A 12062-nucleotide genomic window follows, 5' to 3' on the forward strand; every position below is an offset into this window, starting at 1 on the left:
AAAACTTTAGCTGGCCTTTAGCAAGCTTTAAATTATCCATTCGGTTTAGGGGAAAAAAAACATGAGTTCAGGAGGAGCAAATGAATGTTTGGTTGTTTAAATTTGCATGCAAGAGATATTACGAGTCCCTCAAGCTATTTCATTTTAGAATAAAAAATGCAAAGGGAAGTTGCTAGCTTCCTTTTAATACATTCTTTTGCGCTTAGCATCCAATGTATTTATTTAATCAAAGGGAAGTGGCTAGGTTCCTTTGAATACACTCTTTCGCTCTTAGGAGCTAATGTATTTATTTTAATCAAATTTATACCGGCTGCCGCCTTGTTCACCGAAACCAACTCTGGGCAGTGCACAACCTTGAATTATAAGCAGCCAATAGAAGGCAGCAGTTGGAAATGTCAAAACAATGGGGACAATCATCATAATAAAAACCAAAGAGATGCTTTGTGGCTTTCACGAAAGGTATGTTTTCCAAAATGGCAGAGCCAATATTAAAATAACTTCCACCCACCCAAGTGGGAAAATATTTTCCGATTCATCAAACCCAAAATGTAAAACAGGGTTACTTGGTTTAAACAAATGTGCAGGAAAACAACTCTGGAAATTGTATTCCTCTGTCCTGTTTGAGCAAAAGGACTGATAAAATATGGGAAGGTGCAAATCTGCCACCCTGATAATAAAGCCATAACTACCAATTAGAGTTAAAAGGCAAACTCACCGGATGTATATCAACAAACAGGTCGTGATCCTTTTTGTTCGGATGTAAGCCTTCTACCGTGTCCAGTAAAGCTGGATCAGCGTTGAAGAAATGAGGTTGAGAAATAAACACTGGTGCATCTTTAGAAGGGGGGAAAAAATTAAAATTAAAATCAGCATGTAACAAGCTCTATTTTTCCTCTCTCTTTTCAACAAGTAGCTCTCGACTTACGACCGGTTGCAAAAAGAGAGTCAGAACCTCGATCTGAAGTTCCGATGGCCACTTGACCTCACGGTAAATGGCTGCATTTATTCGTTTGTAGCATCTGATGAACCCGGGACCTCTTTTTCTGACGGTTTTTCTGAAAAACCGTGCCATAGTGACCAATCGGTTTGTTTTAGCAGGGCCATGTTTGCTGAACAACTGCTGCTAAAAAGGTCATAAAACTGGGTCGTTCACATGATTGATTTGATTCGTGGCCCTAATCAGCAGGCTCCATGACCTTCACAACCTGTAAATATGTGCAGGATTCATCCTGCCGACGGTACCTCTTTACGCATAGGTGGGTTTATTTGTTGTGGACCCTTTTCCTGACCAGCGGGTCATGGCAGAAGCCATGCTTTGAAGTTCCATCGATCATGAGGACCAGGAACTTGTTTGAGTCAAATCCTCAGTAGGGTAGCGAGTCAATACTGGAAGTGGTCCTGTTTTTTGATTGGCTGAAGTTTTATAGCAGCCTGGCACAGCCGAAAGATTTCCAGGGCAAGGCAAATTGCCAATATTTTTTTTTTTTTTTTAAATAGTGCATAGGTTATGCAAATTGCAAATTTAAAAAAATGGGCAGGTGTACATCGATGATCTAAAACAGTGGTTCTCAATCTGTGGGTCGGGACCCCATTTGGGGTCGAATGACCATTTCACAGGGGTCGCCAAACAATGCAGTCCGCCATTTTTTTCCCCCTTTTCCTTAGCTGTGCTACTCCCTTTTATTTATTGGCTTTTGAAAGCCAATAGAATAGACTCTCTTGAATAAAGTCTAATTCCACTGGCTTTCAAAAGCCAATAGGAATTGTCCAGGCTGTCTCTGCCCTGCTGAGCCCGCCAAAAGTCCCATTCTGACTGGTTGGTTAGTCCTCGACTTACGACCGGTTGGGGGTCGCGGCATTAAACAGGTTGAGGACCACTGATCTAAAAGATCTCTCGGGAAGGAGATGAACAAACAGAAACCAGGAATGATTTAAATGTGCAAAACCATAATTTCTCGACTTGAAGCTTGACCGTCAGCCAAGAATTTGGATTGAATTTCTCTTTGTTTTGTGCTGACCCAACTATGAAAACAGGAAGATGACCGAAGCCACTGGAGCGGAAAAAAAATATGCTGACCGTTTCCTACAAGCTCCATTAGGTTCCCTCCCTTGATTTCTAATTCCTGCACACCGGTCCATTATCATTGCAAATGTTAAGCTAATTCTGTCCCGCATGGTGGAACTTTGAGTCATGTGATCCGGGACACTAAAAGATCATCCAGCCAGAGGGTGAAAATTCACTCCTGGATGCAGAAAGGCCCATGTGTGAGGATCAAATTAACTGAAAATCAGGTGTCCACTCCTCATTCTTCAGTTCTGTATGCACAGGGGCAGAATTAAGCAACTGCTATACTGGTGGTCCTCAACAATTTTGAAAGAAATTGTGGGCGTTCCAGCACTGGAGATTTTTAAGAGGCTAGACTTGTCTGAGATGGTATAGGAAGTTCTCCTGTTTGTTGAGGATCCCTTCCAGCTTCTATTCTATTCTATTCTATTCTATTCTATTCTATTCTATTCTATTCTATTCTATTCTATTCTATTCTATTCTAGTCTAGTCTAGTCTAGTCTAGTCTAGTCTAGTCTAGTCTAGTCTAGTCTAGTCTTCGTACAACCAAAATATTCAGCAGACATACTTGATTGACAGGAGCTAATGTTCTGGATTCCGGATTGCCGGCACGGGCAGAAGCCCTCATTGGGTGGATAGGTGGTCCCATTGGCAAACAGATTCTTTGGAGCTGTGTAATGATAAACTGGTATCCCTCTGAATTTTCTAGACATGGTATAATTTAATTTAATTGACCTGAAAGAGACAAATTAAGAGAGAGGTCAAGTGGGACAGGAGTTCCTTGAAAGACCAGCATCCTCATGGACCATGAATGAAAAAGGTGGACCATGAATGAAGAAGGTGGATCATGAATGAAGAAGGTGGACCGTGAATGAAGGTGGACCATGAATGAAGAAGGTGGACCGTGAATGAAGAAGGTGGACCATGAATGAAGAAGGTGGATCATGAATGAAGAAGGTGGACAATGAATGAAGAAGGTGGACCGTGAATGAAGAAGGTGGGCCATGAATGAAGAAGGTGGACCATGAATGAAGACGGTGGACCATGAATGAAGAAGGTGGGCCATGAATGAAGACGGTGGACCATGAATGAAGAAGGTGGGCCATGAGAGAAGATGGATCATGAATGAAGAAGATGGACCATGAATGAAAAAACATGTCTGAAAGTTTAGAACAGAGATGGCCAATTTGGGTGGCTAGATGCCGCCTTTAAATTGAAGGGAATAAGGGATTGAAGAGTCCACCTTGAATGGCCAGCAACGTTTCACGGCCATCTAATTCCAAGAAAATGTATTTGAATTATGGTGGGACATGAGAGTTGGATAGTTGGCCATTTGTTCATTGCACTGGAGACATATTTGAAAGGCTGGGCAGAATTCTAGCGTAGGAAAGGTCTTGGAGAGACAAGGATTTGCAAGTTAGTCACCTGCAGACATCAGGAGTGTAGAGTTCCACAGGTGAAGATGGTGTCATGAAAGGTGGCCACTGTTCTCCTGCGGTTCCATTGATCATGTTACATTGATCAGAATGCCAGAATGATACCTGTAAAAGAGAAGGAGGCTTAATATCCAGAAGCCAGGTTGATTTGAGGACCCACACCTTCCTCTAAAGCGGGGGGGGGGGGCTCTAAACTTGGCAACTTTAAGACTTGTGGACTTCAACTCCCAGAATTCCATGCTGGCTGGGGAATTCTGGGCGTTGAAGTCCACAAGTCTTAAAGTTGCCACGTTTGTAGACCCCTGCTCCGAAGCTAAGAACAACAGTCCCCAAAAATGTTCATCCAGCTTCTCACGCTGCCATTAAGCTATTTCCTTCCATGCTATTTCCTCCCCTGTAGCAGACTGGCAAACTAACGTCACCAGCCCCCCCCCCAAAAAGAATTAAATCAAGAAATCCTACGAGAAAGATGGTGGGCCGTTAGAAAATAGATCTCCAGCAGAAAGTTCTCCATAGCAGCCAGACTTTGAATAAAATGGCTTGCGCCAAAAACACAAAAATGCCCCAAAAATTATGAAATGAAAAACTCTTTGACGTGTCTCCAGAATCAAGATTACATGAACAGAGGACGGGCTTCCTTCATATAAGACAGGGGGGTCTTCAAAGTGGGCAACTTTAAGACGTGTGGACTTCAACTCCCAGAATTCCTCGGTGTGTCTGGCTGAGGAATTCTGGGAGTTGAAGTCCACAAGTCTTAAAGTTGCCCACTTTGAAGACCCCCGAGAGAAGACATCTCACGGCCTGCTGCTGGACGTGGATGTGAAAAATATTTTATTTATTTATCAAAGTTAAAACTCAAGGTCTTGGGCCTTTGGAGTTAGTAGGACTCGAATCTACGCGTTCTTCAGACCAAAAAAAAAAATAAAAAAAAATAAAGCTTAAAAATCAGGATGATGGGAATTGTAGTCCAATAACATCTAGGTTCCAGGAGTGAACCTCTCTGTTGTTTATCTGATGATGAAGATGTTGTTTCAACTGTTTAGGGAACACATTCGCTTTTGCAAAGATTGTAAGATTCCTGCTCCAAATATTAATTAATTCTGACACGGTGAGAGGAAAACGCCCTGATATCTGATTTATCTGGTAGCAAAACAACTCCAAAAAAGAAAAAAAAAATGGAAATAATCTCTTCCTTATCTCTTACAGGCAAAGCTTAGCTGGGAAAAAAAGAAGCATTAAAAATCTGAGCCTTGCTTCTCTTACACAGGTCGTCCTCGATTTACGATCCCATCCTGAGGCCAAAATTTCCGTCGCTAAGTGGTTTTGCCCCGTTTTACGACCTTTCCCGAACCGCGTCTATGAAGTGAATCACTGCAGTTGTTAAGTTAGTAACAGGCTTGTTAAGTCAATCTGGCTTGCCTGCTGACTTTGCTCGTCCGTAGGTCGCCAAAGGAGATCACGCGACGCCAGGCCACTGCAACCGTCGCAAGTACATGCCAGCTGCCAAGCATCTGGATTCTGATCACGTGACCCACAGAGATGCCGCAAGGGTCACAGATGTGAACAGGGGGATTGCGTGACCTCGGGGGACGCTGCCATAAATACGAGCCACTTGCCGAGCGTCCAAATTTTGATCGTGTGAGTACAAGGACGCTGCGACGGCCGTTAAGGGTGAAAAACAGTTGTAAGTCACTTTTTTTTTTTTAGCGCCGTTGTAACTTCGGACGGCCACGGAATGAACTGCTGGAAGTCGGGGACTCCCGGTGAGTAGGGCTCCCGTTTCATACGCAGCAGTCCCTGGAATTCTTTTCAGCTTTTCTGCCTTTGCAAGCAACATCAAAAGCAAAGCCGCGACTGAAAATACTCCTTTTTATTTTTTATTTTACCTTTTTTAATCCATTCCAACTGTCCACCATGTGAGCTTTGGTGATGTCGCCCACGCCTGTAAACACCGTGAAGAGACCCGAGTGGGAATTGTTTAGCTGCAGTGGAGAAGAAGAAGAACTGGTTGAGTAATTGCATATTTTTAGCAACACACATTGGATTTCCTGTCGATTCGTTTTTACGAAAAAGGACTACGAGGAAAGCAAAGGCTTCCTTTTGAACATAGCAGGTCAAACAGCCAGGGCGGAGGGATAAATACCTGCACAGGTAAGTCCTCAACTGACAACGGTTTGTTTAGCGACCATTCCAAGTTACAACCGCACTGAAAAAAAGAGACTTAGGACCGTTTCACACAGTTACGACCGTTGCAGCCTCCCCCAAATTCTGCCTCTTGGCAACCGACTCGCGTTTATGACGGTCGCAGCATCCCCGGGGTCTCCCCCCCCGATCTCCTTTTGTGACCATCTAGCAAAGCAAAATAATGTGGAAGTGGGAGCCACTTAACAACCATGTCACTAACTTATCAATTGCAGCGATTCAGTTAGTGACAGTGGCAAGAAAAAAATCGTAAAAATGGGGCAAACCTCACGTCATAAATGCCTCGCTAAGTGAGATTTTGGGCTGAATTGGGGCGATAAATCCAGGGCTACCTGCGTGGTTTTTTAAATCCCTGATCCGACTGCAAAAGACATGCTGGAGCTTTAAAGCAGGGGTCTTCGAACTTGGCCCTTTGATGACACAACCATGAGGATGCTGTAATGGTCGTTAAGTGTGGAAAAACGGCCCCAAGTCAACTTTTTTCAATCAGTGGCTAAATCAACTGTGTAACCCGTGGGCTTCCTACATACATCCTTCAATCTGGTTAAAAAAAACGGATAGGAGGCAGTTTGGGATCTTTCCCCTGACTAAACACGATAGCTGTAATGAAACGGTCCTAAGTCTCTGTTCTTAGGGATATCTGCCCATTTCAACCCCAACATATTCAGGTCTGGACGTCCCAAAGATGCTTTTTCAAGAGAAAAACTGGACGTTCTTGTTTTTAACAACAACAACAATAATAATAACAATAAAGTTGGAAGGGATCTTGGAGGTCATCTAATCCAACCCCCTGCTCAGGCAGGAAACCCTATACCATTTCAGACAAACGGTTGTCCAGTCTCTTCTTAAAAACGTCCAGTGATGGAGCATTCACAAGTTCTGGAGATAAATGATTAATTGTTCTAACTGTCAGGAAATTACTCCTTAGTTCCAGGTTGCTTCTCTCTTTGGTTAGTTTCCATCCGTTGCTTCTTGTCCTGCCTTCAGGCGCTTTGGAGAATAGCTTGACTCCCTCTTCTTTGGGGCAGCCCCTGAGAGATTGGAGCACTGCTATCATGTCTCCCCTGGTCCTTCTCTTCACTAGACTAGCCATGCCCAGTTCCTGTAACGTTCCTTCTATGTTTTAGCCTCCAGGCCCCTGATCATCTCTGTTGCTCTTCTCTGCACTCTTTCTAGAGTCTCAGCATCTTTTTTACATCATGGTGACTAAAACTGGATGCAGTATTCCAAGTGTGGCCTTACCAAGGCCTTGTAAAGTGTTATTTTTCTTTGAAAAAGTTTTGCTTCTCATCCGAGAAGCTTCTTCAGCTCCGACTGGATGGTGGGGAATGGAAGTCAGAGCTGAAGAAGCTTCTTGGATGAGAAGCGAAACGTCTTCAAAGAAAAACCAGAACGTCCAGCTGCCTCCTGAAAAAACACCATGACCTGGATTGACTGAGAATCTCCACAGACAAGTCTGGACGCAGGCCCAAAACCCAAGGATCTGACTTACGTTGGCTAACAAGCCGAATTTATCACTGAACGGGCCTACGGTGACCCCAAGGCTGCTCAAGAACTGTATGAAGGGTTCGTGGTAGCCCCAAATAATATCCTCCACCGTTCGGTTCATGAACGCGTTTTGCCCGAAGACGGCTAGAGCGCTGCTGAAGGTGAACCTCAGGGGAAACGGCATTTTTTCCAAGATGACCGCTGCTCCCTTGAAGGAAAAAAATAAATAAATCAGCAAACAGAATAAAAGAAGAATCGAAACAAACAGAAAGAATAGTCTTAGAAACGGGTCATTCAATGAATTAATGGCCTTAGTTAATCAGTGGAACGGCTTACCTCCAGAAGCTGTGGGCGCTTTAAGTTTTTAAGAAGAGACTGGACAGCCATTTGTCTGAAATGGTACAGGGTTTCTTGCTGGACTAGATGACCTCCAAGGTCCCTTCCTATCCTATTATTCTATGTTCTATATGCTTGCTTTTTCATCACCATAAACACACCACAAAGCACACCGAGAGCCTTCTCCACAGGCCTCTGGAAAGATCTGTGAATGACTCTAAGACTTATTGAAATGGTGTAAGGGTTTCCCGCTTCAGCAAGGGGCTGGACTAGATGACCTCCAGGATCCCTTCCAACTTGGTTATTCTGTTATTCTCATATTCTATAAATGTGGAGATGCCTTTCCTAATTGCTATCCAGTTAGTGTTCCACTAAAGAGGTGATATCCATCTGTTTCTGTTTGGGCCCACGCCTTGAGAAGTATGTTTGAGTCACTAAACCACACTTAAACAAAACTATGGCTTATCAGTGTGTGTTAATTCCTAATACTCTGACTCATCAACATCTAGTTTTTTGAGAGCTGGGGATTGTCAGAAATGACATGGAAATCCCTTGTACAAGTAACATTTATCTTTCAAAGAAAGAATGAATAGAATAGAATAGAATAGAACAGAACAGAAAAGAAATACAGAATAGAATAGAATAGAAATACAGAATAGAATAGAATAGAATAGAACAGAATAGAAATACAGAATAGAATATAATACAATAGAATAGAACAGAACAGAATAGAAATACAGAATAGAATAGAATAGAATAGAATAGAATAGAATAGAATAGAATTAGAATTAGAAATAGAATTAGAAATAGAATAGAGTGGAAGGGATCTTGGAGATCTTCTAGTCCAGCCCCCTGCTCAAGCAGGAGAACCTATACCATCTCAGACAGGTGACTGTCCAGTCTCTTCTTAAAAACCTCCAGTGATGGAGCGCCCACGATTTCTGGTGGCAAGCTGTTCCACTGGTTAATTGTCCTCACTGTCAGGAAGTTTCTCCTTAGTTCCAGATTGCTTCTCTCTTTGGTCAGTTTCCAACCATTGTTTCTTGTCCTGCCCTCTGGTGCTTTGGAGGATAATTTGACCCCCTCTTCTTTGTGGCAGCCCCTCAAATTCCATATCTTCCCTTTGGCCTTCAAAGAAAATGGCGTTTGTAATGCAATCAACAACCTGTATTTATTTCCAAGTATGCAAAAGTTAGCACTAAATCTCGGGCATTGACAAAAATCCTTTTAACGATTAGCAAGCTAAGAATCAACAGAACTAGAAACTTGGATCTTAATTTCTGAAACATATACAGAAATTGTGAACCTGTTCATCTGGGGTTCTTCCTGCAATCCTGCAGAAGACTGCAAGGATTTATTTACCGATTTGTCTGCAATATTTGCAGATCGCCCACCAAGACGGCATGTGCACACCAAGAGGAAACGAAACCAACAATCTGTGCAATTAAAAAAAAATAGTGTACTAACGCAATGAAGTCTAGCCAGTGAGATAAAACAGTCTTATCAGATTTTATGGAGTAGGGTCAAAACGTCCTTCTGGAGAAATGAATTGCTAGATGAAGCCCAGAATAGAAACACAACAGCGGTGAAAAATTGTGCCTCTGCACAGCAATCCAGAATTGACACTGGTTGTGGTATGTGAATATGGGTTGAAAATTCATAGAGGTGGGAGGCCACTTACCAAAACCAAGACATTCGGCATCACGATGTAATCAGATTCCGATCCATTGGAACGGTCCGGTTGGAAGTTGAAGCTCCGATACCCCAAAAAGGAGACCGTGTCATTATTATGAAAAGTGATGTTCTTTTTATGCCGGTATTCCCTGCAACAGACACAGAACATGACGAAACAAATCAGCAGGTCGAATAGCCACATTTTTTTTCATGTTTTAAACCCACCCACCCCACCTCCATTTAAGTAGTAAAGGCGTCCTTCTAAATGGCAGGTAAACCAATCATTTCATTTTTGTTGTTGTTAGTTGCGAAGTCGTGTCCGACCCATCGCGACCCCATGGACAACGTTCCTCTAGGCCTTCCTGTCCTCTACCATCGTTCTCTTTAACAAAGAGAAGGACAAGGGGGGACATGATAGCAGTCTTCCAATATCTCAGGGGCTGCCATAAGGAAGAGGGAGTCAAGCTATTTTCCAAAGCCCCTGAAGGCAGGACAAGAAGCAACGGGTGGAAACTAACCAAGGAGAGAAGCAACCTAGAACTAAGGAGAAACTTCCTGACAGTTAGAACAATTAACCAGTGGAACAACCTGCCTCCAGAAGCAGTAAATGCTCCAACACTGGAAGTTTTTAAGAAGAGACTGGACAGCCATTTGTCCAAAATGGTGTAGGGTTTCCTGCCTGAGCAGGGGTTGGACTAGATGACCTCCAAGGTCCTTTCCAACTTTACTACTACTATTATCTTCTGGAGTCCATTTAAGCTCATGCCTATTGCTTCAGTGACTCCATCCAGCCATCTCATTTTCTGTCGTCCCATTCTTCTCTTGCCCACCATCTGGCTCTTCTCCAGGGAGTCCTTCCTTCTCATTAGGTGGCCAAAGTACCTGAGTTTCAACTTCAGGATCTGGCCTTCTAAAGAGCAGTCGGGGTTGATCTCCTCCAGGACTGACCGTTTGGATCGCCTTGCAGTCCAGGGGACTCGCAGGAGTCTTCTCCAGCACCAGAGTTCAAAGGCCTCCATTCTTTGGCGCTCAGCCTCTCTTAGGGTCCAACTTTCACAGCCATACATTGCAACTGGGAATTTTTGCTTCCATTGAAATGAGGCCTACGGTTGCCGTGTGCTTGCATGGCCCCCCTCCAATTAAATTAAATTAAACCAAGGGTGCTTCTTGCTTTCGAACCATTTTAGTTTTACAAGGGATGCGTTTGGACGGATGGCATGACGCTAAATTGAAAAGGAGAAGAAGATCCTGACAGCTGACCCAGTCTTGGAAAGACACTGGGATCCTCCCTTGATCCAAACCAAACAAGACAGGCTGGGCCCAGTCTTGTATCTAAATTTAGCAGCTGCAAACAGTCTGCTCTTCAAAAAAAAAGTTGAGTTTTTCACTCGTGAGATGCCAAGCCGTTTGTTTCCGAAAACTGATGCAACCACGCATGAGTGAGTTGCTTCCCCCCTGCCCCCCCGACCTACGCAGCCCGAGAAAATTCTTTGCTTTGTGATTCCTCCACCCAGTTTTTTTGCCCTCCATAAATTTCATAGCAGTCTTAAAATGCGGTTCATTGGACTTGCACGGACTTGTTTTTAATAAGTGTTCCAATCAGTGGCGGGATTCAAATAGGTGAAGAATCGGTTCTCTGCCTGGATGCCGCTTCCGGAAGTCCGTTCCGGGCCTGGGCAAAAAAGAATTAGCTACCGCTTCTGCCGAACCGGTGTGAACTGGCTGAATCCCACCCCTGGTTCCAACAGAAGAGAATCTCGTTGGCTCAGGACTGAGCCTCGATGCTGCCTGAGCTTGGTGTTTTTCTTGTTGGCAGACTTTTTGCTACCAGGCTAGACAACATCATTAGTGCTAGAAGGGAGTGGGGTTTGTAGGGAGGAGGAGGAGGAGGAGGAGGAGGACGACGACGACGACTGTGGGGTCCTGGGTGCTCTCAGAGCTTGGTGGTTTTCTTGCAGACGTTTCATTACCCATTTAGGTAACATCAACAGTGATAGAAGGAGTGGGATTTGCAGAGAGGAGGAGGAGGAGGAGGAGGAGGAGGAGGAAGAGGAAGAGGAGGAGGAGGAGGAGGAGGAGGAGGAGGAGGAGGAGGAGGAGGAGGAAGAGGACTGTGGGGTCCTGGGTGCTCTCAGAGCTTGATGGTTTTCTTGCAGACGTTTCATTACCCATTTAGGTAACATCAACAGTGATAGAAGGGAGTGGGATTTGCAGAGAGGAGGAGGAGGAGGAGGAGGAAGAGGAAGAGGAGGAGGAGGAGGAGGAGGAGGAGGAGGAGGAGGAAGAGGACTGTGGGGTCCTTGGTGCTCTCAGAGCTTGGTGGTTTTCTTGCAGACGTTTCATTACCCATTTAGGTAACATCAACAGTGATAGAAGGAGTGGGATTTGCAGAGAGGAGGAGGAGGAGGAGGAGGATGAGGAGGAGGAGGAGGAGGAGGAGGAGGAGGAGGAGGAGGAGGAGGAGGAGGAGGAGGAGGAGGAGGACAACTCTGGGTTCCTTGGTGCTCTCTAAAGTTGGATAGTTTTCTTGCAGATGTTTCCTTTGCCAACTAGGTCACATCACCAGTGTAAAGAAATGTGACGTTTCTTTCCTATTTATATGCAGAAGATTATCTGGTCGGTGTTAGTGACTGTGGTTTTTGTCTTTGGTCAGTCCTGGATTAGGGAATAGTTTTCTACTTGCCCTTTTCTCTGGTGTCAATCCCTGCTTATCTGGCTGCTGGTTTTAGTCCTTCTGTTTGCTTAGGTTTTTTTTTTTAAATTGTCTCTTGTTCCTTGCACCGATGATGTGACTTCTTTGGCTAATGAAACATCTGTAAGCCAACAACAAACTCAGAGCGCACCAAGGGCTCCTTATATTG

At 44.2% G+C, this 12062-nt stretch overlaps 1 protein-coding gene across 3 annotated transcripts in view; it reads right to left on the reverse strand.

The window, feature by feature from the left end:
• The window catches only part of SCARB1 (scavenger receptor class B member 1), a 45334-nt gene that overhangs the window by 13053 nt on the left and 20219 nt on the right, over positions 1–12062 (reverse strand). For all 3 annotated transcript variants that reach the window (XM_039357304.1, XM_039357303.1, XM_039357302.1), the window contains exons 3-8: positions 9209–9350; positions 7196–7399; positions 5388–5483; positions 3491–3606; positions 2634–2800; positions 716–834 (exon numbers count right to left, since the gene is read on the reverse strand). In XM_039357304.1, the coding sequence (XP_039213238.1) occupies positions 716–834; positions 2634–2800; positions 3491–3606; positions 5388–5483; positions 7196–7399; positions 9209–9350 (844 nt within the window). The remainder of the gene's footprint in view (positions 1–715; positions 835–2633; positions 2801–3490; positions 3607–5387; positions 5484–7195; positions 7400–9208; positions 9351–12062) is intronic.

Source organism: Crotalus tigris, unplaced genomic scaffold (genome assembly GCF_016545835.1).
Source record: "Crotalus tigris isolate CLP2741 ecotype Arizona unplaced genomic scaffold, ASM1654583v1 scf7180000018891.247784533:1973344, whole genome shotgun sequence".
Taxonomy (NCBI): Eukaryota; Metazoa; Chordata; class Lepidosauria; order Squamata; family Viperidae; genus Crotalus; species Crotalus tigris.